The 25,044-nt window shown below is 36.2% G+C and overlaps 1 protein-coding gene across 7 annotated transcripts in view; it reads left to right on the top strand.

Annotated features, from left to right (window-relative positions):
• Nucleotides 1-21,893, top strand: part of GRM8 (glutamate metabotropic receptor 8) — an 811,967-nt gene extending 790,074 nt beyond the window's left edge. For 5 of the 7 annotated variants that reach the window (XM_054692631.1, XM_054692626.1, XM_054692632.1 and 2 more), the window contains 2 exons: nt 13,817-14,063; nt 21,331-21,893. In XM_054692631.1, the coding sequence (XP_054548606.1) occupies nt 13,817-14,063; nt 21,331-21,380 (297 nt within the window). In that variant the 3' untranslated portion in view covers nt 21,381-21,893. Of the gene's footprint in view, nt 1-13,816; nt 14,119-21,330 lie in introns of all 7 variants that reach the window. The other 2 variants (XM_054692630.1, XM_054692629.1) reach the window with 1 other exon arrangement.
• Nucleotides 21,894-25,044: the final 3,151 nt, after the last annotated feature.

The following is a 25,044-nucleotide window of genomic DNA, read 5'->3' as shown; positions in this document are numbered from 1 at the left end:
AAAATTTCTTCTTGGTAGAAATAGAACATCTAAACAGACCAGTTACAAGCAGCAAAATTAAGGCAGTGATCAAAGCACTCCCCAAAAACAAAAGCCCAGGTCCAGATGGCTTCACAAATGAATTCTACCAATCATTCAGCAGTGTATTAGTGCCTATCCTATACAAACTCTTTCAAAAAATTGAAAAAGAAAGAATACTACCAAATACATACTATGAAGCCAACATTACACTAATATCAAAACCAAACAAAGACAGCACAAAAAAATAAAATTACAGGCCAATCTCCCTATTGAACACATGCAAAAATCCTCACTAAAATCCTTGCCAACAGAATCCAACAATGCATCAAAGGGATAATACACCACGATCAAGTGTGATTCATCCCAGGGGCACAAGGATGGTTCAACATACAAAAATCAATCAGTGTAATCCAACAAAAAGAAAAATAAAAACCACATGATCATATCAATAGATGCTGAGAAAGCATTCAATAAAGTCCAACATCCATTCATGATGAAGGCCCTTGAAATTCTCGGGATAGAAGGAACATACCTTAACATGATAAAAGCCATATATGACAAACCCACTGCCAATATTATTTTCAATGGCAAAAAGCTAAAGGCTGTTCCTTTAAGATCAGCAACAAAACAAGGATGTCCTCTCTCACCACTGCTCTTCAATATAATTCAGGAGGTGCTAACCAGGGCAATAAGACAAGAGAAAGATATACAAGGAATCCAAATAGGGAAAGAAGAAGTAAAACTATCACTATTTGCAGACGATATGGTAAAATATGTAGATAACCCTAAGAAAACTACTTGAAATAATCCACAGAAAACTACTTGAAATAATCAACCAGTTCACTAAAGTAGCAGGACACAAAGTCAACATACAAAAATCAGTAACCTTCCTTTACACAAACAGTCAATCTGAAGAAGAAGAAATCAAGAAAACCATCCCTTTTATAACTGAAACAAAAAAATCAAATACTTGGGAATAAACATAACAAAAGAGGTAAAAGATCTATACAAAGAAAATTATAAAACACTGTTAAGAGAAATAAAGAAGACACAAAGAAATGGAAAGACATCCCCTGCTCATGGATCGGAAGAATTAACATTTTTAAAATGTCTATCCTACCAAAAGCAATATACAGATTCAATGCTATTCCAATAAAAATCTCAATGGCATACTTCAAAGAAGAATGATTATGTGATTATGTGATTATTTTGTAGTTACTCTCAGTGAATAGATTGGTTTGATTAAAGCTACTCCTTCCTAGCCAAAATCAGAAGTCCTTTATGTATAGAGATTTCAATTTTAATCATAAAAATATTAACTTCTATGGTATGTTTGATGGCTGCATTTCATTCAAACTTTTCAGACATTACAATTATTTTTATCTCTAAGGCGCCTTCCAATTAACTCTGTTGGATCTGCTTTCTAGGTCTTTTATTGATACTTCTCTTTCGGAGTATTGTCTCTCCATAAGTTTTTATCAATTCTTGGCTCTACTTCTGTATTTATGAGTCTCATTTTCCTCTCTACTGTGTTTTCAATGGCCATTTCAGGTGGCTGTGAAGATGGAGCTGTGTCTATCTAAGATCAATGTGCTGGCAATTTTTCATCTGAACATAAGGGATTCTTGTCCCTTCTGGCAGTCAGTGCTTCCACTAGGTAGTCCTCTGCCATGGCCAGTACAAACTCATTGCTAAATATCTTCATTCAGTAAGATTAATTTATCCAACATTTTAGGCCTATATTTCATTAGATCATTCTCTTGCACTCAACAAGATACAATTATTTTTTTTTAAAGATTTATTTATTTATTCATACAAGCACTGGGTACAGTCAGAAGCGTGGGAGGGTGAGAGAATTCACCAGAGCCAGAGTAGAGAGCAGAACAGGCAGAGTGATGAAGTACACTGCTGAGGGGAGCAGCGGGCGGCAGGAGAGGTCTGCACTCCATGTGGGACCCTCGCCTGGTGGCCGGGGATCGAACCGGTGCTGCTGAGGCTGCCACAGCTTCGCAGCCCAGCGCTCAACCACTGCACCACCAGGGCAGGCCCAACAAGATACAATTATAAGAAGATCAGAGATGTTCTAGTATCTGCAAAGTGAATGTTGGTTTGGTTTTCTTATTTTTTTAATATTTGTTTTATTTATGGATATAAGAGCTGGGGTACAGGCCAGAGGTGTGAGGGTAGGGGTGAGAGGATTCACAAGAGACAGAATAGGGAGCAGAACAGGCAAATCTTCTTAAATACACTGCTGAGGAGAGCAGTGGGCGAGACAGGAGAGGTCCGCTGTGCCATGTGAGTTAGCTCCTTACATAGAGATTGAACTCATTCTGCAGTGGCTGCCAATAGCTTCATAGTGCTAAGACTTACCCTTGCACCACCAGGGAGGCCCTGAATTTTTTTTTTTTTTTTTTTTTTTTGGGGAGGAAAGTAGCTGATAACAGCAGTCTAAGCAAAGCCTTTAGATTCTCAATTAAATATTAATTCTAATGTTTTCTGTCTGCTATTTAAAAAAAAGCTCAAGTCTTTTTGAAAGAGGATGAATGCAAGATTTGGTGAGAATTCAAGTCATACTGATTCTGCTCTTACACATTTCTGTGTATCTATGGGAGCCATATGGCGTGTGGTAAGGCTGTGGGCTTTCAAGTCAGACAAACCTTCGTTGAAATCTCCAATTTATTTTCATGAGTTGTGGTTGAAAATTTTATTCAAATTCTCTAAAAATAGATCCATTGCTAAGTTATAGGAATATTATGAAGAGTTAATGTGCATAAATTTCCATCTAAAGCTGATATCTCTTGATCAATAACTGATAGATACTATGGTTGTAATGATTGTCTTGTACCTAAATGCACCTTTTATTCAACATCAGAAATCTTTCAGGTACTATTAGTATATTTTAGCACAAACCAATTCCAGCCCCAGAACTATTAGAGTTCTGAGTGAGTTTGAGTGGCTGAACTGTTGGCATTATTAACCTGCTAGTACTGTCATAACAAAGAACCATAGACCGGTGGCTTAAACAATAAAATTCATTTTCTTGTAATTCCTAGATGTTGACAAAACTGCATTTTTCTGAGGCCTCTCATTGACTGACAGGCCTCTCAATGACAGCCTCTCATTGGCTGCCTTTTCTGTGTCCTCTTAGTTTGACCCTGTGTGTCCTAATCCTCTTCTGATAATAACCCCATCATATTGGATTAGAGCTCACCCTAATACCTCATTTGGACTTGACCTCTTAATTACCGTATCTCCAAATAGACATTCTGATTTATCAAAGGTTCTAGGTTTGACAATAGAGTTTTGAGGAAGAACACAATTTAGCCAATAACACCATTCCTCTGGTTCTCCCTTTATTAAGTAATGTCATGGGGTAGGGGAGGGGAGGTTACCATCACTATTTCTATTATTCTTCCACAAAAGTGCTGTGCTTCAGGACTGATCTAATAATTTTGACTTTAAAAAGATTCAGTAGGGGCCTCCCCAGGGGCGCAGTGGTTGAGCACTGGGCTGCGAAGCTGCCCACAGCCTCTGCAGCGCCGCTCGATCCCCGGCCACAGGCAAGGGTCCCGCATGGCTCACAGACCTCTCCTGCCCTGCCCGCTGCTCCCCTCAGCAGTGTACATCATCAGTCTGTCTGTTCTGTTCCCCACTCTGGCTCTGGTGAATTCTCTCATCCTCCCGCGCTTCTGACTGTACCCAGTGCTTGTATAAATAAATAAATAAATATTTTTTTAAAAAAAAGGTTCGATAGAAGTATTTAATTGAACAATGATTTAGTGCCTTTTACAAAACTATAATTGAAGCCATTTCCATAATGTTATCAAATTCCTTCAACACAGAAAAATAATAAATTTCTTTTAAAAATTTAGATTCTATTGTATATGCTGTCTCCAGACAATAATGACTATAGGATTCAAAATATCTTTTTGCTCTGGCTGTCAAATTATATGTGTGTTGGCCTGGGACAGAATTGGGTAAAGGCTGGAGCACAGAGTGGGGGAGAAAGAATTCACCAAAGACAGAGTGGAGAAATGCACTGCTAAGGGAAGCAGCGGGCAAGGCAGAGGAGGTCTGCTGTACTGCATGAGGGTCTCTAGGCTCTGTTTATATTCATGGATTTGATTAGGTTGGCTAGTGTCAGGTAGGTCCAGACTGATGATCTGAATTTACATAAGGGATAATCACCTTAATGGCCCAAGTTCTCCATGGCAGTCCCATCCAGCCCCAGAACCATTAGAATTCTTTGAGTGACTCCCTTTATCCATTTAAACCTTCCAGTCCTGCCAGGGGAGTAATGGTGGCTTAGATGTTAAATTTAGCAATGATACCACTATGTGTGTGTGTGTGTTTTATTGATAAATTTCATTCTAATAGTAATTGTTTCCTCTCTGTTGCTTCTTTCTAAAAATTTCAAAACTTTTATGTTTTTAGTCTCGTAAATATTTTGTTACTATTCTTTGCTATCTGTTCAAATAGCTACTGTTCTAAAATCTAGTAATCGTTGCTATTTAATTTACTATTTTAATCTTACTTTTTTTTACTATTAAACAGCATAATAATTAAAGGAACTGCATTACTCTTAATTTCTGTCCTAATTATGCTGCTGCAAAATGATGAAGTGCTAAGAGTTATCCGAATCAGGAGGCCATGGGTGGAGAAAGGGGAATAATATCTATAAAAGAGAAACCAATAAACACACACAAACTCAATGCCTCCCATACATTTGCTATGTCAAAGTGCAAAGTGCCATTTGCGTGTTTAATAAAATACTTTTTATATTTCTATAAATAATACTTAGAATAATTTAAAGACTACATTTCCTTTAATGATGCTCTGCTTTAAAACAGCTGCTTTATAAAATTTTGGTCAAACTTTAATAAAAAATAATTTCTAACAAAAATAGTAAACATCCCTAATACTCAATTATAAATTCATTGCACATCTGATATCTATTCTTCCTCTTTCATAGGATCTCAAGCTCCCTTACACATGTCCTTTTCTATCCTTAAAAAATCAAAGCAGGTATTCTTTTTGTTGGTGGATGTTTTATTATCTTCTATAGGTTTCTACCATTCCCATGAAGGCCAAAGTTAAGGATTCAGACCATGGGTGTGAACCAATCCAGTTCTATTTCTATAGTCTTCACCTTTTGACTTGACTCTTGGTTTTGCTAACATATGTCCTGAGCAAAAGGGGAAGCGACTCTAGTTGCTGCAGATGAGCATGGTCCACTCATCTCCACCTTGCTGATGAAAACACAGTGTAACTTCCCTGACCTGCTGATGGTGCAGTAACACTGTGATTTCTACCTGACAGAAGAAAGACATGCTCAGGCTGGTGATTTTCCCCAGAGTGAAATTAGACTATAACTCTTTGAATGTGCTGACCTTTGTGTTTCTCACAAGCACAGGATGTATTTATTTGGGAATAAATATTTTTCCTATATTTGTAGGAGTGTGTGTATGCCTGTGTGCATGACCCTCAAAAAAGAACAAGGGTTGTTTTGAGAGAGGACCACTGTTACGTCTTTATTGTGTGAGAAATGAAGGAAGGTAGAAAATAGTACCCAGCTTCAGTAATGAAAATAACAGCTATTGTTTAGTGATTACTACTTGCCAGGTTCTAGGCAAATTTCTACGTGTGTTGTCTCCTTAAATCCTTGAGTTAGGTCTATGGAAGAGTTAGGTCTATGAATAGTTAATTGCCCTCAGATTTACAGTTCTTAGATAGGGAAGGGATCTGGGACTGAGCCTAGAGCTCCTGTATTTCCAAAGTGGAGACCATAGACTTAATTTATACTGTTTTTTGAGAAGAAAAGACAAAGTTGAGAATGAAATGACCCATTATTGCCATATTGTCATTTTCAAAGAGCATCATGTTTATTTACTCAAGAGATTCTGTCTCAGTATAGATGCCAGTTTGAGGGAGAATGGAACATTCAAATTCTCTTATATTTTCCTTCTCTAGTATCCAATTTGTCATTTCCCTCTTGAAACTATGCTAGTTATTTCCTTTAAATGTCACATTCAAAATAAAATCCCACACCACTTCAAAGAATATAGAAAATTTATGTTATCCAGACAATGTTTTAGGTGTTGAATTTATATTACTGAACAGGGCAGGTAAAATCCCTATGCTCACAGAATATTTTATTTCAGTTAGGGAAAATGGATAATACATACTGTATTAGTAAAATACATCTGTTGGAAATTGTTAGATGCTGAGAAATAAAATATAATTGGGGTGTATGCTGGCGGATGGGTGAATGTTACAGTTTTTTATCATGTATTCAGGAAAAGTCTTATTAAGAAAGAACAGCTCAGCAGAGATCTCAAGAAAGGAAGTGTACATCATCATGTGTAAAAACACCAGAACAGAAAGTGCTTGGTATGTTCCAAGATCATCTAGAAGGCCAGATTATAGTGGGAAGAGAATGAAGGGAGAGTAAAGCCAGGTCAGTTCCAAGAAACTTTATATCATAGTAAGAACACCCTCAATGGACAGATCACGTAGATTTTTAAGAATAGGGAGGACCAAACCCAATATATTAAGAATGGACTTATTTTAACTGCTTTGTTAGATAATTGGATGATCATATAGAAGAAAACAAGGGCAGTAGAAGAAAATCAGTGAAATAGCTGTAGTAATAATTGAAATGAGCTATATTGGCTCAAACTAGTAGCACCAGTGAGGAGGCTTAGTGGAAAATGACTATCTGAACAGAATTTGAAGGTAGACTCAACATAATTCGGTCATAGAGTGAGCATCTCAGAGGAACCAATGGAAATTTCAAGGTTTCTCTGCCAACAACCTGAAAGAGAGATTTACCAAAATGTGAAGACCATTGGCGTAACAAGCTTCGGATGAAAATGGGATTCAGAGGCTTGTTGATTGTAGGTATGTCAGACAGCCAAGAGGACTTCCCAGAAGGCAACTGGATTTCCTGAGGGGAGCCTGGAATTTGTCAGCATGTAAATGGTTTTTAAGACAGGGCCACCTACATAATTTGTGAGGTCCAGTGAAAAATGAAAATGCAGACCTCCTTGTTAAAAAAAAGTTAAAATTTCAAAACAGTGACAATAGAGAATAAACCAAGTATAGGACCTTCTAAGTGAAGGTAGCTGTATACAGGTAATACATCCAGCAAGCTGGTTTGAGGCCATGATTCCAAGAGAGTAATGTGGGTGCGTAGATGGGTGAATGGTTGGATAGATGGACAGACAATAGACTAGATAGACAGACAGATGATAGATAGATAGATAGATAATGTCTAAGGACTGAGGTCTGTGGTACTTGAAATATTTTTGAGAGATGAGGAGAGTTCCTCAGAATTGTCTAAGAGAGAAATCAGCAGGGTACTTATTTAACATAACAAAAGAGAAATAATGGCAAAATGTTTGCTATTGACTCAGGGGTTGTTTATTAGTATCCAGGCTGAGCCAGAAGAGCTGGGTTGTTGCCTCTGGTTCTTGCTGTGACCCAATTGCCAGAGAGTTTTATTAGAGTTGGAATTATTACACATTAGGTTCACTTGGGACTTTTCTACCCACAAGGCCACTCTAGAGTTTCTCTGTAAATTTCTCTAGCTTTAGCCAAAATGTTTTAAATCACTTTGAGTAGTAATGAGATTTTGAAGTCCATTGGCTGAAACTGTTGAAAAGCAGAAGAAAATCCATTTTTGGATCAGGTGCTACTTGGCAGAGATGAGGGAATAGGTAACAGAAACTGAGAGAGGCAGACGTTAAGTATTAACTTAGATTTCTGACTTTCAGATTGTGTGTAAAAAAGCCAAATTGAACTTGACTGACAGTAGCAAAGAGTGACATTAAATCATCCAGGGCAAGGCAGAAATATTCAACAATAAATAATGAATCTGTCTTGTGTGTTAGCTATTATGAGAGGTAACCTTAGTTACTAAGGGGTTGAAAACTTACCAGGCTGTTTCAACAGCTATGAAGTTCTGTGTGCAGGGAGCTGATTGAAAGTAAAACACTGACCTTTCTTCTGGAGTAATGTAATCTCTTCCCGCCTCACACTTCCTGGAGTCTTTAATGATCCCAAGCCATGACCTACATTCAGTAGACCCTGGATGTGCACAGATGACCCCCTTGGAGAATGAAGAAGGAGGTGTAGTAGGTCCCAGAAAAGATGTCATGTTTGCACGCTCTATTGTACCCATTCCTCCCTGGCATATCCAGAGATCATTTCAATATGCTTCAGTGCACCTGACTGCTTCAAGTTTGCAATGCCCATGCGATGTGGAGGCAGAGGAAGAGACAGGCTATCAGTAGATGTAATAGAATAGATAATATCCTCTAGATATTAATATTTAGGAGTGACGGGGGAGCATAAAAATGTTGGGAAAAAAGGTTACATTAACATACCCAACACCATTGTCGACATCTTGAAATGGACTTACATTGGTTATTGGGAGTTAATATAGTTCTCTGCATTCTGGTGAGCTGATACTGTGAGCCAGTGTGTTATCCTAGAACGGGAGCACAGGCAGTGCATAGGGTTTTAACATCAGCAAATAGAATGACTTTTGGGGGAGATTTTATTCTGCCTAATGAATAAAATTGAAGCACAGTTAAAAAAACCTTTTGTTTAGCACTGCACAGGTAAGCATTTCTCTCAGCTCTTCTTTAACAGAACTGTGAATTTTGAGTAACTTGCTGAAAGGCCCTGCTCTTGTCCTGCATGCTTTGTTGGCATTCTAGATTCAGAAGTGTAAGCAAGTAATCTTTGTTGAGCTGCTACTATTTTGCCCCCGTTAAGACTTTTTATTAAGATTATATTATTTTTATTAAGATTATATTATATTATATTATCTGGTGGCACAAGGGGTTAAGCACCGCACTGTGAAGCAATCCGCAGCCTCCGCATAATGAGTTTGATCCCCAGCCGGCCAGAGAGAAACCCATATGGCGAGGCAGACCTCTCCTGTCTCGCCCGCTGCTCCCCTCAGTAGTGTGTTTTAGTCAGTCTGCTTGTTCTGTTCCCCACTCTGTCTCTGGTGGATCTTCTTATCCCCGTGCATCTCTGGCCTGTGCCCCAGCTCTTGTATGCATAAATAAATAAATCTTTAAAAAAAAGATTACATTATCTTACCCTACACCCAACCCTTCTATGAGCAAAGGATTATTTTCTCCAATATCACAGGTAAGAACTTCAAGGTTAGAGAGGAAATAAGATGACACTGCTGTCCAACTGCAGGGGAAGAATTCTTTTCTTTACATAGAAGAACTGGCCAGAGATAGAGGGTGAGATGATTCACCAGAGACAGAGTCAGGAGCTTAAAAGGTGGATGTACTGAAATACACTGCTTAGGGGAGCAGCAGGCCTGACAGGACAGGTCTGCCTTGCTGTCTGTGGGTTAGCTCCCTGGTCAGGGATTGAACTCAGGCCTTAGTTATGATAGCGCCGAGACTTAACCCCTAGGCCACCAGGGAGGCCCTGCAGGGTAAGTTTTACTAGTATAAGGGGAATTTACCACCCACTTGGTGGGTTGGTTTAGAGCTTTACCAGCTACAAGTCAACTTCAGAGTTCTGTACTTTTCTTTATCCTAAAAATTGTTGTGGTGCTAGATCTCAAATTCAGGTCTGCTCAAATATGTTCCTTACATGGTCCAAGTAATTAGAATTTTCTGTAGATCTACAAAAATGCATGAGGTTTTTTTTTTTTTTGAGGGGGGGGATCAAGCACTCATTTTCAATCTCTGAATATAATCTCTCCTTCCTTCTTTAAATATAGTAATGTGAAGGAGTGAGTTTCTCTAGTTTGAGAGCAGGTTGCATTTTTATGTCTATGCTTGTTTTGATATTTTTTTTGCTTTCATTGACATTATGATCTATTATGGCTTTTTTATTTTATTAAATTTTCAAAGCTGAAGTTCAAAAACTCAGTCTACTTATAGCCCAAGGCCCTATAACAAGTGCTAGGGCACTCTAAGTTTTGGATTTGGGACTAGGATTTTCGTACAGATGCTTTTTCTGTATTAAATTCACAATACAATTTTTCAGAAGTTGTTTTATGAGAGCCCTACATGAGGGCAGCATTGTGGTGTAATTTAAGGCAACAATATTTACTGGAGAAAATGTACACTTAGCAGAGAACTGTTTAAACCTAAGGTCTATGCTTGTTTCATCTTCCATTGAGTTGGTTTGCTGAATGGATAGAATATAGTTATATTCTTAATGTAGAAACTAGTAATCCAGAATCTTCATGTTTAATACTTAGCCAATTTAATTTACTATATATCACAGATATTATTCTGAATAAGGGGAAAATGATCATTTATTCATATGATAGCAAAGGGAATTTATAAGATATTCAAAACTGAAAGGTGCTTATATATTATTTGGACTAATGCTAGACATTTTAGCAAAACCAATAAATGGAGAGATATAAAATGAATCCAACTAATCAGCACGGCTGTTTCCATGATTTCATTTGTTCAATCTCTGGAGGTTTTCTATTTATTTGGTTTTTATTTGTTTTTAAGCAAAACTAGCTTAGCAGGGTTTGCCTGGGACAAAACTGATGGTTGCCTATTTGAGTGGCTATGGAATATTTACATGTTTGTTTTGCATTTGACTGTAAACATTCCTTATCTTTATGTCAGTTTTTCTGCCCCACATTTTTTTTGTAGGTCTTCCACATCAATGCTAGCTGGAGGACACGTAGGGAATCAGGGAGGATTAACCAACACATGAGAAGCTTATGAGTATTCCTAATGATAAGTTGCTTAAGGGAGATTTATAAGGTTTCAAGGCATATAGAGACATTTTACCTGGGACTTCTTAATTGCAGTAGATCTGCGGTTCTTTCAAATTTAACATGAGATTTCACTTCAAGGCAGGTCACAGTAGAGGTCATGGTGTGCAGTGATTTGTCGCTTTGCTGAGGGATATATTTGAATTATATCTCTATTGAGGCTTGTAGGCATCAGCCTAGTGTAGAAATTGGATTCATCCTTACTATCTCATGTTTCTTACTTAAAATGTCATCTGCTCTGTTGAAGTCATTACTGGTATCCATTTGGAAATTAGAAAATTATGGAAAACATTGTATATGATTTGTCTAAATCAACAGGTTTTTTTTTTCTTTTTTTTCAAGATTTATTTTATTTATTTATGCAAGTACTGGGTACAGTCAGAAGTGCGGGAGGGTGAGAGAATTCACCAGAGCCAGAGAAGGGAGCAGAATAGGCAGACTGACGAAATGCACTGCTGAGGGGAGCAGTGGTCCCACATGGCGTCCTCTCCTGCCGCCTGCTGCTCCCCTCAGCAATGTACTTTGGTCCTTCTGCCTGCTCTGCTCCCCGCTCTGGCTCTGGGGAATTCTCTCACCCTCCCCCGCTTCTGACTGTATCCAGTGCTTGTATAAATAAATAAATAAATCTTTAAAAAAAAAAAAAAGATTTATCATGGAAGAGATAAACTTGGAACTTCCAGGAAGAGATGAACTTGGAAACAAACTAATCCTGTATTACCTTGTTGAAGGCTATTACCTTAGTCCCAATGAGGTCTTATGCAAAAGACTAACTTAGTGGTAGTTGAATTGAACAGTAAATGCAGTAACCTGCTTGGTTGCTTTCACAGAGATAATCCCTTTTACTGGTGTCTGAAGTTCTCATGGTTTGGATAGTTCTTTACCTCCAGGCTTTTATCTCTTTTTTTTCAAAGATTTATTTATTTATTTATTTATTTATTTATTTATTTATTTATTTATTTTAATTTTTTTTTTTTTTACAAGCACTGGGTACAGTCAGAAGCACAGGATGGTGAGAGAATTCACCAGAGCCAGAGCGGGGAGCAGAGCAGGCAGAAGGACCAAAGTACACTGCGGAGGGGAGCAGCGGGCAGCGGGAGAGATCTGCGTGCCATGTGGGACCCTCCTCCAGTGGCCAGGGAGCAGCAGGGGATCGAACCGGTGCTGCAGAGGCTGTGGGCAGCTTCACAACCCAGCACTCAACCGCTGCACCACCGGGGAGGCCCACAGGCTTTTATCTCTTAAGAGAAATTGTCTGTCCTAAGAAAAGGCAACCCTGGGCCTCCCTGGTGGCATAGGCAGTTGAGCACTGCGCTGTGAATCTGTCCACAGCCTCTGCAGTGCTGGTTGGATCCCCACCAGCCTCGGAGCAATCCATATGGTGAGCAGACCTCTCCTGCTTGCCTGCTGCTCCCCTCAGCAATGTATTTGGTCAGTCTGCCTGTTCTGTTCCCCGCTCCGACTCTGGCGAATCCTCTCACCCTCCCAAGCCTCTGGCCTATACCCCGGCTCTTGTATAAATAAAAATAAATCTTTTAAAAAAAGAAAAAGAAAAAGAAAGGCAACCCTAAGGCTGATTTTAGGTATTTACCTCCCTAGGTGAATATTTTTGGATCCTTTATTATAAAGGACACAATTAGTTTGGGAGATATCGCAGCATCAGATATAATTTGACAACTTGATAATTGTCAGATACAATCTGGCAACTGTGACAAATATTAATGAGGATATGCAATATGATAAAGGGATCTCATCATAATCTTAAAAATATGGCTTCCCTTGTGGCCCAAGTATTCCATGTTATTTGGAAAAATTATGTCTTGGGCTATGACATGAAAAAAAATGAAAACAGATGAAAGGTTTCAACTGTTAATGAGGTAATTATATATATTATATATATATAATATATATAATGCAATGGAGCATTATCCGCCTATACCTGAATTTGATAAGATGGTAGCTCTTAATCCTTCTTGCCACCAATAAATAAATGAAAATAAAATGATACCCGTGAAATGATGCATATGTTAATTAGCTTGATTGCAATGATCATTTCACAATATATCTGTCAAAACAGCAAGTCATACACCTTAAATTAATTGACATGTTTTAATTACATGTCAAAAACACTGCAGAAGGAAAAAAAAGATTAAAATACTACCATATCTGTTACATACCATCATGACATAAAAAGCCAAAAGCGGTGATTTTAGTTTAGCTTTTTCAGTTTATTAACATCGAGATTCTAGGAAGAACCATTTTCCCAAGAGACCTCTCTTTCTAAGTACCAGAGCAATCAGTTTCAGTGGAATAAGGGTAAGGGATGAACACAGGGGGAGAATTTTCAAAATGCAGGTGTCAAGTTCCTTTTCCTCAAGGGTATATTTAAATCTTAGTGAGGTAATCTTACTTATTTTGTGAAAGCGCCCAGGTTTGTTTTGATATGATGTGATCTTTAAGAAGCCCTCTAGAAGTGTTCTTTAGAGAGAAAGTCCAAATTTATCAGATCTAGTAGCTGGAATGAAGTAGCTGTGTGAAGGAGCCAGCACTAGCATTATTCAAGCAATCTTGTACAATAGTGATGTTTGGCAATATTTCACTCCCATGAATTTCCACTATATGTAATTTACCTTCTAGGTTAAATTTACTGTTAAAAGAATAACATTTGATCCTGTAATACCTTCCTGAAGAAGGTTTGTGTGGTATAAAATGTTAGTCTTTTGTCAGAAAGGTTTAGCTCCCTTCCTGGTATAAGTTTAATTATAATCTAAAAAGAAAATTGAGTACCATCAGCTTAGCTGTTTGTTTTAAGGAAGTGGACATAGCAAAAGCATCATCTTGCCCACATTTACAAGTGAGGATAAAGGAAACCCTGACTACCATGAGGGCAATTTCAATAAGTGTAAGGTACTTCTAATCCTTTGGCAGGGAAGATGGAATGATTGTAGAACATGATTGTTATTTGCCTTATCTTAGATCGGGCTTACCAACATTTATTCTTTTTTTTCCTCCCCTCAGATGTACATCCAGACAACAACACTTACTGTCTCCATGAGTTTAAGCGCTTCGGTGTCTCTGGGCATGCTCTATATGCCCAAGGTTTATATTATAATTTTTCATCCAGAGCAGAATGTTCAAAAACGCAAGAGGAGCTTCAAGGCTGTGGTGACAGCTGCCACCATGCAAAGCAAACTGATCCAAAAAGGCAACGACAGACCAAATGGCGAGGTGAAAAGTGAACTCTGTGAGAGTCTTGAAACCAATAGTAAGTCATCCGTAGAGTTTCCGATGGTCAAGAGCGGGAGCACTTCCTAATAGATGTACGTTGAACATTCTTCTACTAGTCTTGGGGGCTGTGCTGCGTGGTTCCAGGGGCATGTGGTGCTTACACACCATGAGGCCATCTCAGAGTTTTAAAAACCATTTGGTTAGAATCGAATGATGGCAGGACAAGTGGCTCTTCTCTAGAGCATAAACATGCTCACAGAATCGCTTTCACAGAATGTGATACTCAGCTCTCTCTTTGGAGACATTATAGAGCTTGAAGTCTGGAACTGCCTTCCATTTATAAAGTTATCATTTAGTGCTTAGGGACTATTCTCCAGTCTTTGTTAGTTCAATAGTGGATGTTCTTTGTATAATTAATACTTAACTAATATTTATAGAATATGCAACCAAAGATCAATCTTATGGAAATAAAATGTTATCTGAGCATTTAGGGAAATGAGAAAATGATTCAGACAATATTTAGGTAAAGTCATAGTTTATGCATTTTTCTCCCAAGTCATCTCTTTCTTTTGTATTCCCGAATTTTCCCTTGTTGGATATATTAAAATAACTAGGGCTCTTTTCTAGAAGCCCCTGGCCCTGAAAATAGTTTCCATTCTACAACCTTGCTCTACTTTTCCTTTTCTCACTGACTTTCCTCCTTTCTAGAATCATCCCTAAAGAAGCAATTGATAACATGCACTGGTAATAAGCTCACCCTGTAGAGCTTAACTGAGCTATTCTAGCCCATCTTGGCATCTAGATAGATCAATGATTTATATTGTAAATTACCAGAAATCTGAGTGTAGTGAAAACAAACAAAAAGACATCCTCATTACAAGATTTAGTAGATGGAACACAAATAAATAAAAACTAAAGTGCTTGAATTAGAGAGACTTTCTGTTTTGGGAATACAACATTGGAACTTAATAATTTAGGATAAAATCCTATGCAAAAATGTTCTCTTCCACTCAGATTCCTCTAGCAGGTTGTATCCATTATTCTCTATACTTTTGACACAAAATACAAGAAGGATGAAGCTGTTAGCAGGCTCTGCAGCACGGGTTCGAGCCCAGCTGGCCAGTGAGATACCCATGTGGCACAGCAGACCTCTCCTATCTCTCCCACTGCTTTCCTCTGCAGTGTATTTCTATCAGTCTGTCTGTTCTGTTCCCTGCTCTGTCTCTGGTGAATCCTCTCACCCTCCTGTGCTTCTGGCCTGTTCCCCGGTTCTTGTATGCATGAATAAATAAATAAAAAAAAGGAGGAAAAAAAAGATTTGATTTGATCTGATGGAATTATAACAATTTATAGTTTTCACTAGATTCACAAACCTTCCCTTACATCAAGATTTTCGGATGGACATTTTTTACTTTAATGTCCCGTATACATAAATGTCCTCAGAAGGTAAGTATTGATAAGTAAACTTGTTGGCTTCATTTACCCTCAGACTTCTTGGAATTATTGGTCAGATCTTCTGGGAAGATTACCTTTTATCTCAGTGATATCAGCTTAGTCACATGTAGAGAAAGAAGCCTGTTGTGAATGCCATAGACATGCCCTAGATAGTCAGCTTTCTGCAAATATGAAACCTTGAGAAACCACAAGAGAAGGCACAATAAATATGGGTTTTAGTAACAAATCATTGTAATCATCTCTGATCATGGGTAGACAATTTAGTAATGATGGGCCTTTTGGAGCTCTTAGCAAAAGATGCACTGTAACTACAATCAACAAGAATGCTTGTGATTTAAGAGTAGAATTTTATCTGTTTTTCTGCCTTGAAAACATCCGTGCAGGAAGTTAAACCTATTGTAGGATGCTGGCAAGCTGCTCTTTGCCAGTGAGACTCTTGGAACACTGGCATTTCTCGGTATGACTCACAGGAGTCTATAGCTGTGCTTGTTCTTTACCAATAATCCAGAAAACTTTCTGCAATGTGCTTGCAAATGGGAATAACCAGATATAGAATAAAATAAAGATCAGTTTTCCCAACTCACCTCTGGAAAGTAGTGGGGAAAATTTTAATAGACTTTCCCCAGAGAATTGAGGATGGCAGCAAACAAAATCTTTTATGGTCAAAACACTAGCAAAGATGTAAAACAATGATACCTCCATAACAATTAAAAAAATAAAAAAACAATTAAAAACATGTAAGTTCTCTGAAGATGAAAATTCTCTGTACTGAAAAATACTAATCCTACATTATAGAAATTTTTTATGTATTTTCTTTTTATTAATTTTTTGTGATGTTGAAATGTTAATTTTTTTTTTTTTTAGTATGTATGCATTTCCCTATTTTCTCTGCAACAAGAATGAATATGACAAATGAGCAACCTGTATGGGAAGTAAGCCTATAACATTCTGGAAGAGTTAGAAGCTCACCTACAAAGATGAATCAAGATCAAGTCAATCACTACCTGAAAGGCTAAATTGCACCTGGATATTTTAGTGTATTCATCTTTTATAGAAGTGCACCATATTTGAATGGATTAGTCCAGTTACATGATTATAGTTTACACATTGAGGAGAGAAAACTGGTGCTTTCACATATCTTTCCATAGGCTCATCCAGATCACCATTTTTTTAAAGATTTATGTATTTATGCATTCAAGAGCTGGGGTATAAGCCAAAGGTGTTGGGGGTGAGAGGATTCACCAGAGAGAGTGGGGAGCAGAACAGGCAGATCTACTGAAATACACTGCTGAGGGGAGCAGTGGGCGAGACAAGAGAGGTCTTCTGTTCCATGTGGGTCACCTCCCTGTCTGGCCTGGGGGCATCAAACTCATGTTGTAGTGGCTGCTGATAAGCTTTATAGTGCTGTTTTTAAACCCTGAGCCACCAGGGAGGCCCCAGATCACCATTCTTAACTTTCATTCTTGTGCATAACTAAGGGTCATGGGCCCCCTGTGCTCTTGTTCTCTTTACTGTGTGCACCTGTGGCTTGAATTGAGTCAAACATCTTTTATAATCATCAACTTTCTAAAAGTGGCAATAACCCAGATAACCTCAGTGCTGTCATTTCCTTCCAAAAGTGTCTTATGTTTTTTAGAAATATAATTGAATATAGGAAAAAGGTTTTTGTCATTCAACTGTAACTAGTATCATGCCACTTCAAATTTAAAACATTGCCTCTCAAAATGGTCTAGTCTATTCTAAATAAGTTCAGGACTAGTTAATCCACCAAAATAAAATCCCTGTTGCGGCATTCACACATATTCTATAACCAGACTTTTGATAAATTACCATTACTATGATCAGATGACAATGATATGCTTGAAAGTATTTTGTAAACTATAAATCACTGTAGAAAGGTAAAAATATTCTGCCTTGAAAACAGATTGATCTGTCATTAGTAGAAAAGAGAAAACCTAAAATTAAAAAAAAACATTATTTTAGCATCCCTCTTTTTATTCATATTTTTGATATGTGGAGGATTTTGATAATTATGACTACTATTCCATTGTTGGGATTTTTTCTGAAGAATTAAGTGTGTTTTTATGATATACAGCAATGTTGTCATTCATGCCATAGAGTTCTCAAGTTTATCATACTTAGAAACATCATCTTAAAAATAACTTATTAATTCCAGAAATTCTGGCAACATATTTAAGATTGTAAAACTTTCAAAGACACACAGAATAAATGTAAGAACTCTGAGGCTGGAAGAGAGAGCAACAAATCCATGTTAATTACTGAATTTACTGTATTTCACATGCAAAAAGGTCAGCTGTTGCTTCATAAAAGTGGGAGATGGAAGGTAGAAACAGTTGATATATAAATACATGTATATATAAATTTTATCAACTGTACAAAATTAACAAATGCTGTTAACATGTTATTCCTTAAGCTATGTTCATGAATAATTCATGCAAACAGCTGCTTCTGGAGGTAGATCTGTTTTTTCCAGTTTATGAACACAGTGTGGTTTGCACAAGGAAATTCATTGTCACTGTATTCAAAAATTGATTTGCACATGAGCGTTTTCATCACCATGGTAAAATCTCTCCCTATTAGTTCATAGGTACATCTTTGATCCATTTTGCTCTGTAATATTTCTGGAATGAATTTTCTCGCAAGATATCTTCCATTCACACTTGCTCCTTATCATTGTTCTCATGTTCACCAAATCATCAGTTTTTATACCCTTGCTTCCTTTTCTAACCAGGAAAAAAATTAAGATTGCTCTCTTTTTCTAAATTATGGTCTCAATTCTCAACAGAAGTCTACCAGTTTATACCCTGGAGATAACTTCTAAGAGTTCAAAAAAATGAAGTATGAATCTTTAATTAGCAATAGAGTCTCAAAGATGGAAGGATCCTTCAAGATAGCCTTATCCAAATCACCTTCTGTTGAATTAACACCTTCTGAGTATCATCTTCTTCAAGGTCTTTTTTGTACTTGCTTTTCTATTGCAATCATAATTTTTCTCTCTAGCTATCAACAAATTTGATAAATATTTCCTACATTTTTAGTTATTATTAAAAATGTTGAAGTTGCACAGTCTTGTGAGGGTTATATTTTCTAACTCTTATGACAATTTTTCTTTAACTTTTCTGCAAAGATTATTTGAAAATCCTTTAAAATCATAGATGAAAGTTTCTATTTTCTTATAGGAAATTTAAAGGCTTATGATGGCATTATGTAAATTAGAAGTTAATAAACAGTAAATGGGCATAAAAATCATTGCATTTCACTTTACACAAAGCAAAAAGTAACAGATACCTTACCTTTTAGAGGGTACAGGGGAATGTAGGAATCTGTGTTTGTTTCCCCACACAACAGCCGTTTCTCCACAAATGTACTCGGCTTCCACCCTCATAAAACCCAATGTTGTGAATTTCACCTGAATTTGTTAAAGATTAAAACATTTACATTTTTAGTTTTCTAAATGAGACTATTGCTTTTTTATTTATATGAGCATTGAATTCTTATTCAATGATCTTACCACATGGTTTAAAAAAAAATAACAGGGGCCTCCCCGGTGGCGCAGCGGTTGAGCGCTGGGTTGCGAAGCTGCCCGCGGACTCTGCAGCGCCGGTTCGATCCCGGCTGCTCCCCGGCCACCGGAGGAGGTCCCACATGGCGCGCAGACCTCTCCTGCCGCCCGCTGCTCCAAAGTCTGCCTGCTCTGCTCTCCTCTCAGTCTCTGGTGAATTCTCTCACCCTCCCACTCTTCTGACTGTACCCAGTGCTTGTATAAATAATAAATAAATAAATAAATCTTTAAAAAAAAATAAATAAAATAAAAAATAACATAAAAAACTGAATATCATAAAAATAGTAATTCCAGGTTTGATGTTCAAAATCATAGTGGTTGACTTAACATAACATGCACAGGTGTTGATAAATAATAATGAACACCTAAAACCTGCATAATGTTATGATACAATGTTATTTTAAATAAAAAAATAGAATTTTTAAATTAAAATAATAAATTATTCTTTATAGGGATAGGTGATGAAGTAAATATAGCAAATATTAACTATAGAATCTAGGTGGTGGGTACATGAGTGTACAACATGGTATTCTTTGAACAATTTTTTATGTTTTAAACATTTTATAATAAAATGTTAGGAAAAAGGCACAGAAAAATCAAACAAGTGAAAAATTCATCATTTTAGCATGAAAGTGGGGCTTGGTGACCTTTTATTTTATTCATTTTGTAGAATGTAATTTAAAACCTGCTCTAAAATCTTCTACAATATTGACTTAGAGTAAGTATGCTCAATGTAGCGACAATGAGCAGACGTGTCACCTCTTTTTATTATTAATCACATATTATTCAGTGATATCAAAGATAGCAGAGAGATCTATGGCTAGCACTTCCTTGAGGGAATCTGCATTCATTTTGGTGACTGTAAACTTTGTCATCTTTCAGTTTTGGTCAATGACCAGTGTTGATGTACACTAACCAATAATATGGAATGAGTCTAATTGCCAATTATTTCAGAGGAGGAGCTTTACAACTTCCTTATTAAATATTCAACAACTGAATTATTCTGTAGAATTTGATTCATCTTGAATTAGAATTATGTAGTGCAAGGTTGGGCCTCCCTAGTGTTGCAAGGGGTTAAGTCTCAGCACTATGAAGCAATCCATAGTCACTGTTCCATAGCACTTCAATCCCCGTCCAGGTTGCTAACCCACATGGTGCACCAGACTTCTCCTGTCTCGCCCACTGCTACCCTCAGCAGTATATATCAGTAGATCTTCCTGTTCTGTTCCCCATTCTGTCTCTGGTGAATCCTCTCACCCTCCCCATGCCTCTGACCTACATCCCAGCTCTTGTATGCATAAATAAATAAATCTTTTTAAAAAAGAATTATATAGTGAAATACTTGCATTTTACACTGTTTCATAACTTTTTGCTCATGATTATTCATTCTAAAATTCTACTGTAAAACAATATCACATTTGACTTTTTAAACAGAGATTTATCACATTTTCAGAAATGTGTAGGAATTATTTGGATTTAGATTCTCTGGAAAAATAAGACATGAATATAAAATTGACAGAGAATGAATTTTTTTATACATCTTTCTAATAATATTAGCATAATGGGTTTTCATAGTAAATTGGTACCAGTACAATTATATATTCATTTCCTTCTTGAAGTCTTTAGTTTTAAACATCTTTAATTGCATATTTTAGATGAAACCAGGCTATAAATATGTATTGGCAGTACACAAATTTACTTTAATACTTTTAAATATTCTATGTACTTGATATTTTACTCTGCTCACTGTTCAAGTCTAATAATATTGTTTATTTTAAAATTTAAAATACTTTCACTCTCAAAGCAGAACTAATTATAATTACTAAACTTTGGTCATCAAATCAAATTCAATGAGTTGAAATCTTTAGCCTAGGTTAAAACAAAAAATATTTTGTAGGGCAGATAAATTTGTCTGTTCTTTCATTTTTCAATTGTAAATTTTTGCTAACCAAAATGATAATTTGAATTGAATTGTACCTGAATTTATTAAGATTAAAATGTTTTCCTCTTCAGTTTTCTAAGTAAGACAAATGATTTAACAGATTAAACTTGCCACTGTGTTTATATTCCTAAGGTCATTGAATTCCTAATACATGGCATAAATAATAAGTAACATGTAAAAACTGAGTATCATAAAATAGTATATCATATAAAAATTATGTAAGTAGATGTTTTATAAAATAGAAAAAAGATTTGCATTTTAGATCATTTTAACAAAATAATTTATTGTTACATGCTATTAATTGGTCTTAATTTGTCTTAACAGCTTCTTCTACCAAGACAACATATATCAGCTACAGCAATCATTCAATCTGAAACAGGGAAATCGTACACTATGAAAATCTCGAACAATGAACATGACACCACCAAAACTCACTCCTGGAGATCTCTGTAGACTACAATCAATCAAATCAATAGTCAGTCTTGTAAGGAACACAAAATAACCACGAGCCAAATGTATCAATAACAGAGAGTGAAGAAAACCGTTTTATACAATACAATCAATGAGTGTCGAGCTAAAGTATTGCTTACTCATAAGCAATTACAAAAAAATCACAAAAGGAAAACTAATGTTAGCTTGTGAAAAAAAATGCTGTTGAAATAAACCATGTCTGATGTTATTCTTGTAAGTATTTTTCTGTGATTGTGAGAACTCCCGTTCCTGTCCCACATTGTTCAACTTGTATAAGACAATGAGTCTGTTTCTTGTAATGGCTGACCGGATTGAAGCCCTGGGTTGTGCTAAAAAATAAATGCAATGGTTGACGCATGCAATTTTTTTATACAAATAATTTATTTCTAATAATAAAGGAATGTTTTGCAAATGTTGAGAGTTGTTTCGTTCCAGTTTTAAAGCCAAGGAAAACTTTCTAGTTGGCACTTCTGCTGTTATTTATCTCCTGCTGTAAGAGACCTAGTGTTCCCAGGAAATAGGGATATCCTCCAGGAATGTGTTTTGGTAGCACCCATGTATATGCGAGGAAGATTGCCTTTTATCCCTGTATGAAAAAGCATTATTTAAGTAAGAGTTTGTGAATAGTTCAACATTTATGTGGTAGTTGTTCATGGTAATTTTATCTTTTTTTGAAGAATCAAGCAATATCTGGAGGTAAATTGCTTCAGATATTATAATTAACATGTGACGAGTTAAACTTTGGAGAATGTGATATGAAAGTCACCATCTAAGAGTCTATCAAAAGGTCACTGAAATTCTCCCATTTTCTAAGTCAAAACTTTCAGGTAATGAAATATTCCAAGGAATGTACTATGATTAACCTTTTCTCACCTGCTCCTGGTATACACTGAAATCAGTGAAGTAATGGGCCTTACCCAGTCCAGTCTTGAAAGCACAGAATTAGCATATTTATTCCCCTGGCATCACTAGAGAAACCACAGTTCAGATCACATGTCAGTGCTTTCTTATTTTCCAAATGAAAACATTCATTGGTTCATAGAGCAGTATCATTAAAGAGAGAAAACAGGGGGCTGTGTCATGCTAATAAAGCATGCTAGGGTGGATAAAGGGGGCCCCTTAGCTTTCAAATCTGTTTCCATTTTGTTCTAGGCTTTTCTGTTCTCTACAATTTCAGACATCCATCAAGTCAATGGGTCTCTACAATCGTTTTGTTAGTAAATGTTCTCTCTGCTGAGTTAGCTTGGATGGCTCATTGCACTGCTTATAGATATAAAGAGCTATCTGTGCTCTGTAGTTTCAGCCCAGATATTGACAGTCACTTTATTTAATAAGTTGAAGTAGCATAGTTCATTCTCCTTCAACATAGAGCAACATGGACTAGATACCTACCTAGACAGAAACTGCATCCAGGAGGAAGGGTATACTTATCAGCCTTTCATTGAGTTTCTCCTAATACTATTTGTTGTTTGTATATAATATTTAAATCAAGGAGTGAGGACATTATTTGAAGTTTTCAGATAACCTGAATTATTGATAAGTATAATCCTGTAATCAGGTTCCTAAATCCACTTTCAGGTGTGCCTTTCTAGATAAAATCTAGTTTAAATCTAAATGAATCCATAACCACATATTTGCGATATTTTATTGTTTCAGGTAACTCAGTACCAATAGCCATATCAAGAAAAGCAATTATAATTATGTATTTAATTTTTAGTTGATGGTTTCTTTTAATTGGAGAGCATTAGTAATTTTTAAATATTTTTTAACTTAATTTTAGCTAGTAAGCACTCATATGTTGAGAAATATGTTTGAATTTTACAAATCTTGCATTTCATACAGACAGTGAAATTCAAGTGTATTTTCATGTTCTCATTTACTAATTGACTCTAATCAGGGTAAGTGGATACAACAGGTTGATTATGAAAGCAAAGCTGACTCTCAGGCCAAGGTGGGTTGTTGTCATTGTTATTATTATTACTTTATTTCTTTTAAGAGTTAAGGAAGAAAAATAATTAGGCATAATTCATAACATTTCAGAATTGGTCTATTACAAATTTACTTATGGTTATTTTTTCCTAAATCCTTTTTATAACTGATACTTATTTGGTGTTCTACAAAATCTTGTTTAACTCATAATAGAGTTGGTTTAATTTATGCAAATCATTCTTTAAAACCATATCTCAGTATGAAACTTAATTCTAGGGAAACTATCACTCTCTCCAGGCAGTAGGAGGATAAATCCCCTCAACTTCTTACAGTAGGAGCTAGAGAATTCTGACCTCCACTGTGGTTATTTTCTCAGGGATATTGTCTAGGGCTCAGAACGCAGTCACATAAGACAACCTGGGGAGGCATCCTTTAAGAAGAATTTAGCGTGTGCTGGTCGTGGTCTGTAAGTCCTATGCTTTAAAATTAATTGCCTGTGTACTATAGATAATACAATGCAAAGTTGCATGGGAAAAAAATAGTATTATGTTCTTCAGTATTGACCTTGTGTTTTATCCTGGCCAAGAAATGTCACAGTTTGCCAGAGGGAATGCTAAAAATGTAGCCCAAGGTAATATTCAGCAAATGTCACTAGTAGACAATGAGTGATGTATTAGTGTGACCTTTGGTCAAATCTGACCTCAATTAAAAAAAAAAAAGGCTTATACTAGCTAATATTTAAAGGTGTCTAAATCAATTAAAGTTCATCTGTCACAAACTAATTTTCTCTTAAGAATTACTCAAATTTAGACTTGAAGGATGGCCACTGGAACTTGAATGGTCTACTAAATTTTTAGTATTTACCAGAAATTTTTAAAGAAGAGTTGACATTTCAAATACATGAAATTTTACATTTTATTTAAGTAAAATGCCATATTGAAGAACAGAAATTTGTATCTTTATATTTTCTTTCCTTTTTAATTCTATACCAATGACAGTATAAAATAGTTATAATTTTATAATGAAATTAACCAACATTGGTATCTATATTCAGCCCACAAATGGAATACATGTCATTCTTAAACTCTGTTTCACAAACCTATCAATTGTTCTCATTTCATTTATTTAATTTCCTTTGATGTCAGTATTTTCATCCAAATCTAAATCTAGTGTTTAGAACAGAATTGTTGAAAATAATGAGGTTGCCTGAAAAGATGAGTGAGAAATAATGCAAAATTGCAGACTATATTAGTCATATAGTAATATTTAGAAATGTCTCTTTTCCCTTTTATTATGGATGCCCTTTAGTGAAGGTATAAATAATGAAGAAAACTTTAATATAGCTAGAATAAAATTTTCCTTACAAATTATGTTTTTGAATGTTCAAAAACTTGCTGTCTTTCTTATAGACTTAGTAGTAGAAAGCAGAGCAACAGTTGTTTTAAAAATGTTTTCTATGACTTCCATATTTCAGTTTTTTCCCTCTACAAAAATATTTTGCAGCATAACCTCTAATGAAATTATTACTTTTGGGCACCATTGTTTTTTCATTTTAATTTTCTCTCTGCTGATTCGATATATTATCAAAGTCAAGTCTCATGTCATATTTTGATATATCTGCTTTCAGAGTGATCAGAA

The sequence above is a fragment of the Talpa occidentalis genome, unplaced genomic scaffold (genome assembly GCF_014898055.3).
Source record: "Talpa occidentalis isolate TD23 unplaced genomic scaffold, MPIMG_talOcc4v2.1, whole genome shotgun sequence".
Taxonomy (NCBI): Eukaryota; Metazoa; Chordata; class Mammalia; order Eulipotyphla; family Talpidae; genus Talpa; species Talpa occidentalis.
Note: the sequence above shows the minus strand (reverse complement) of the source record. Positions and strands in the feature narration are given on the sequence as shown.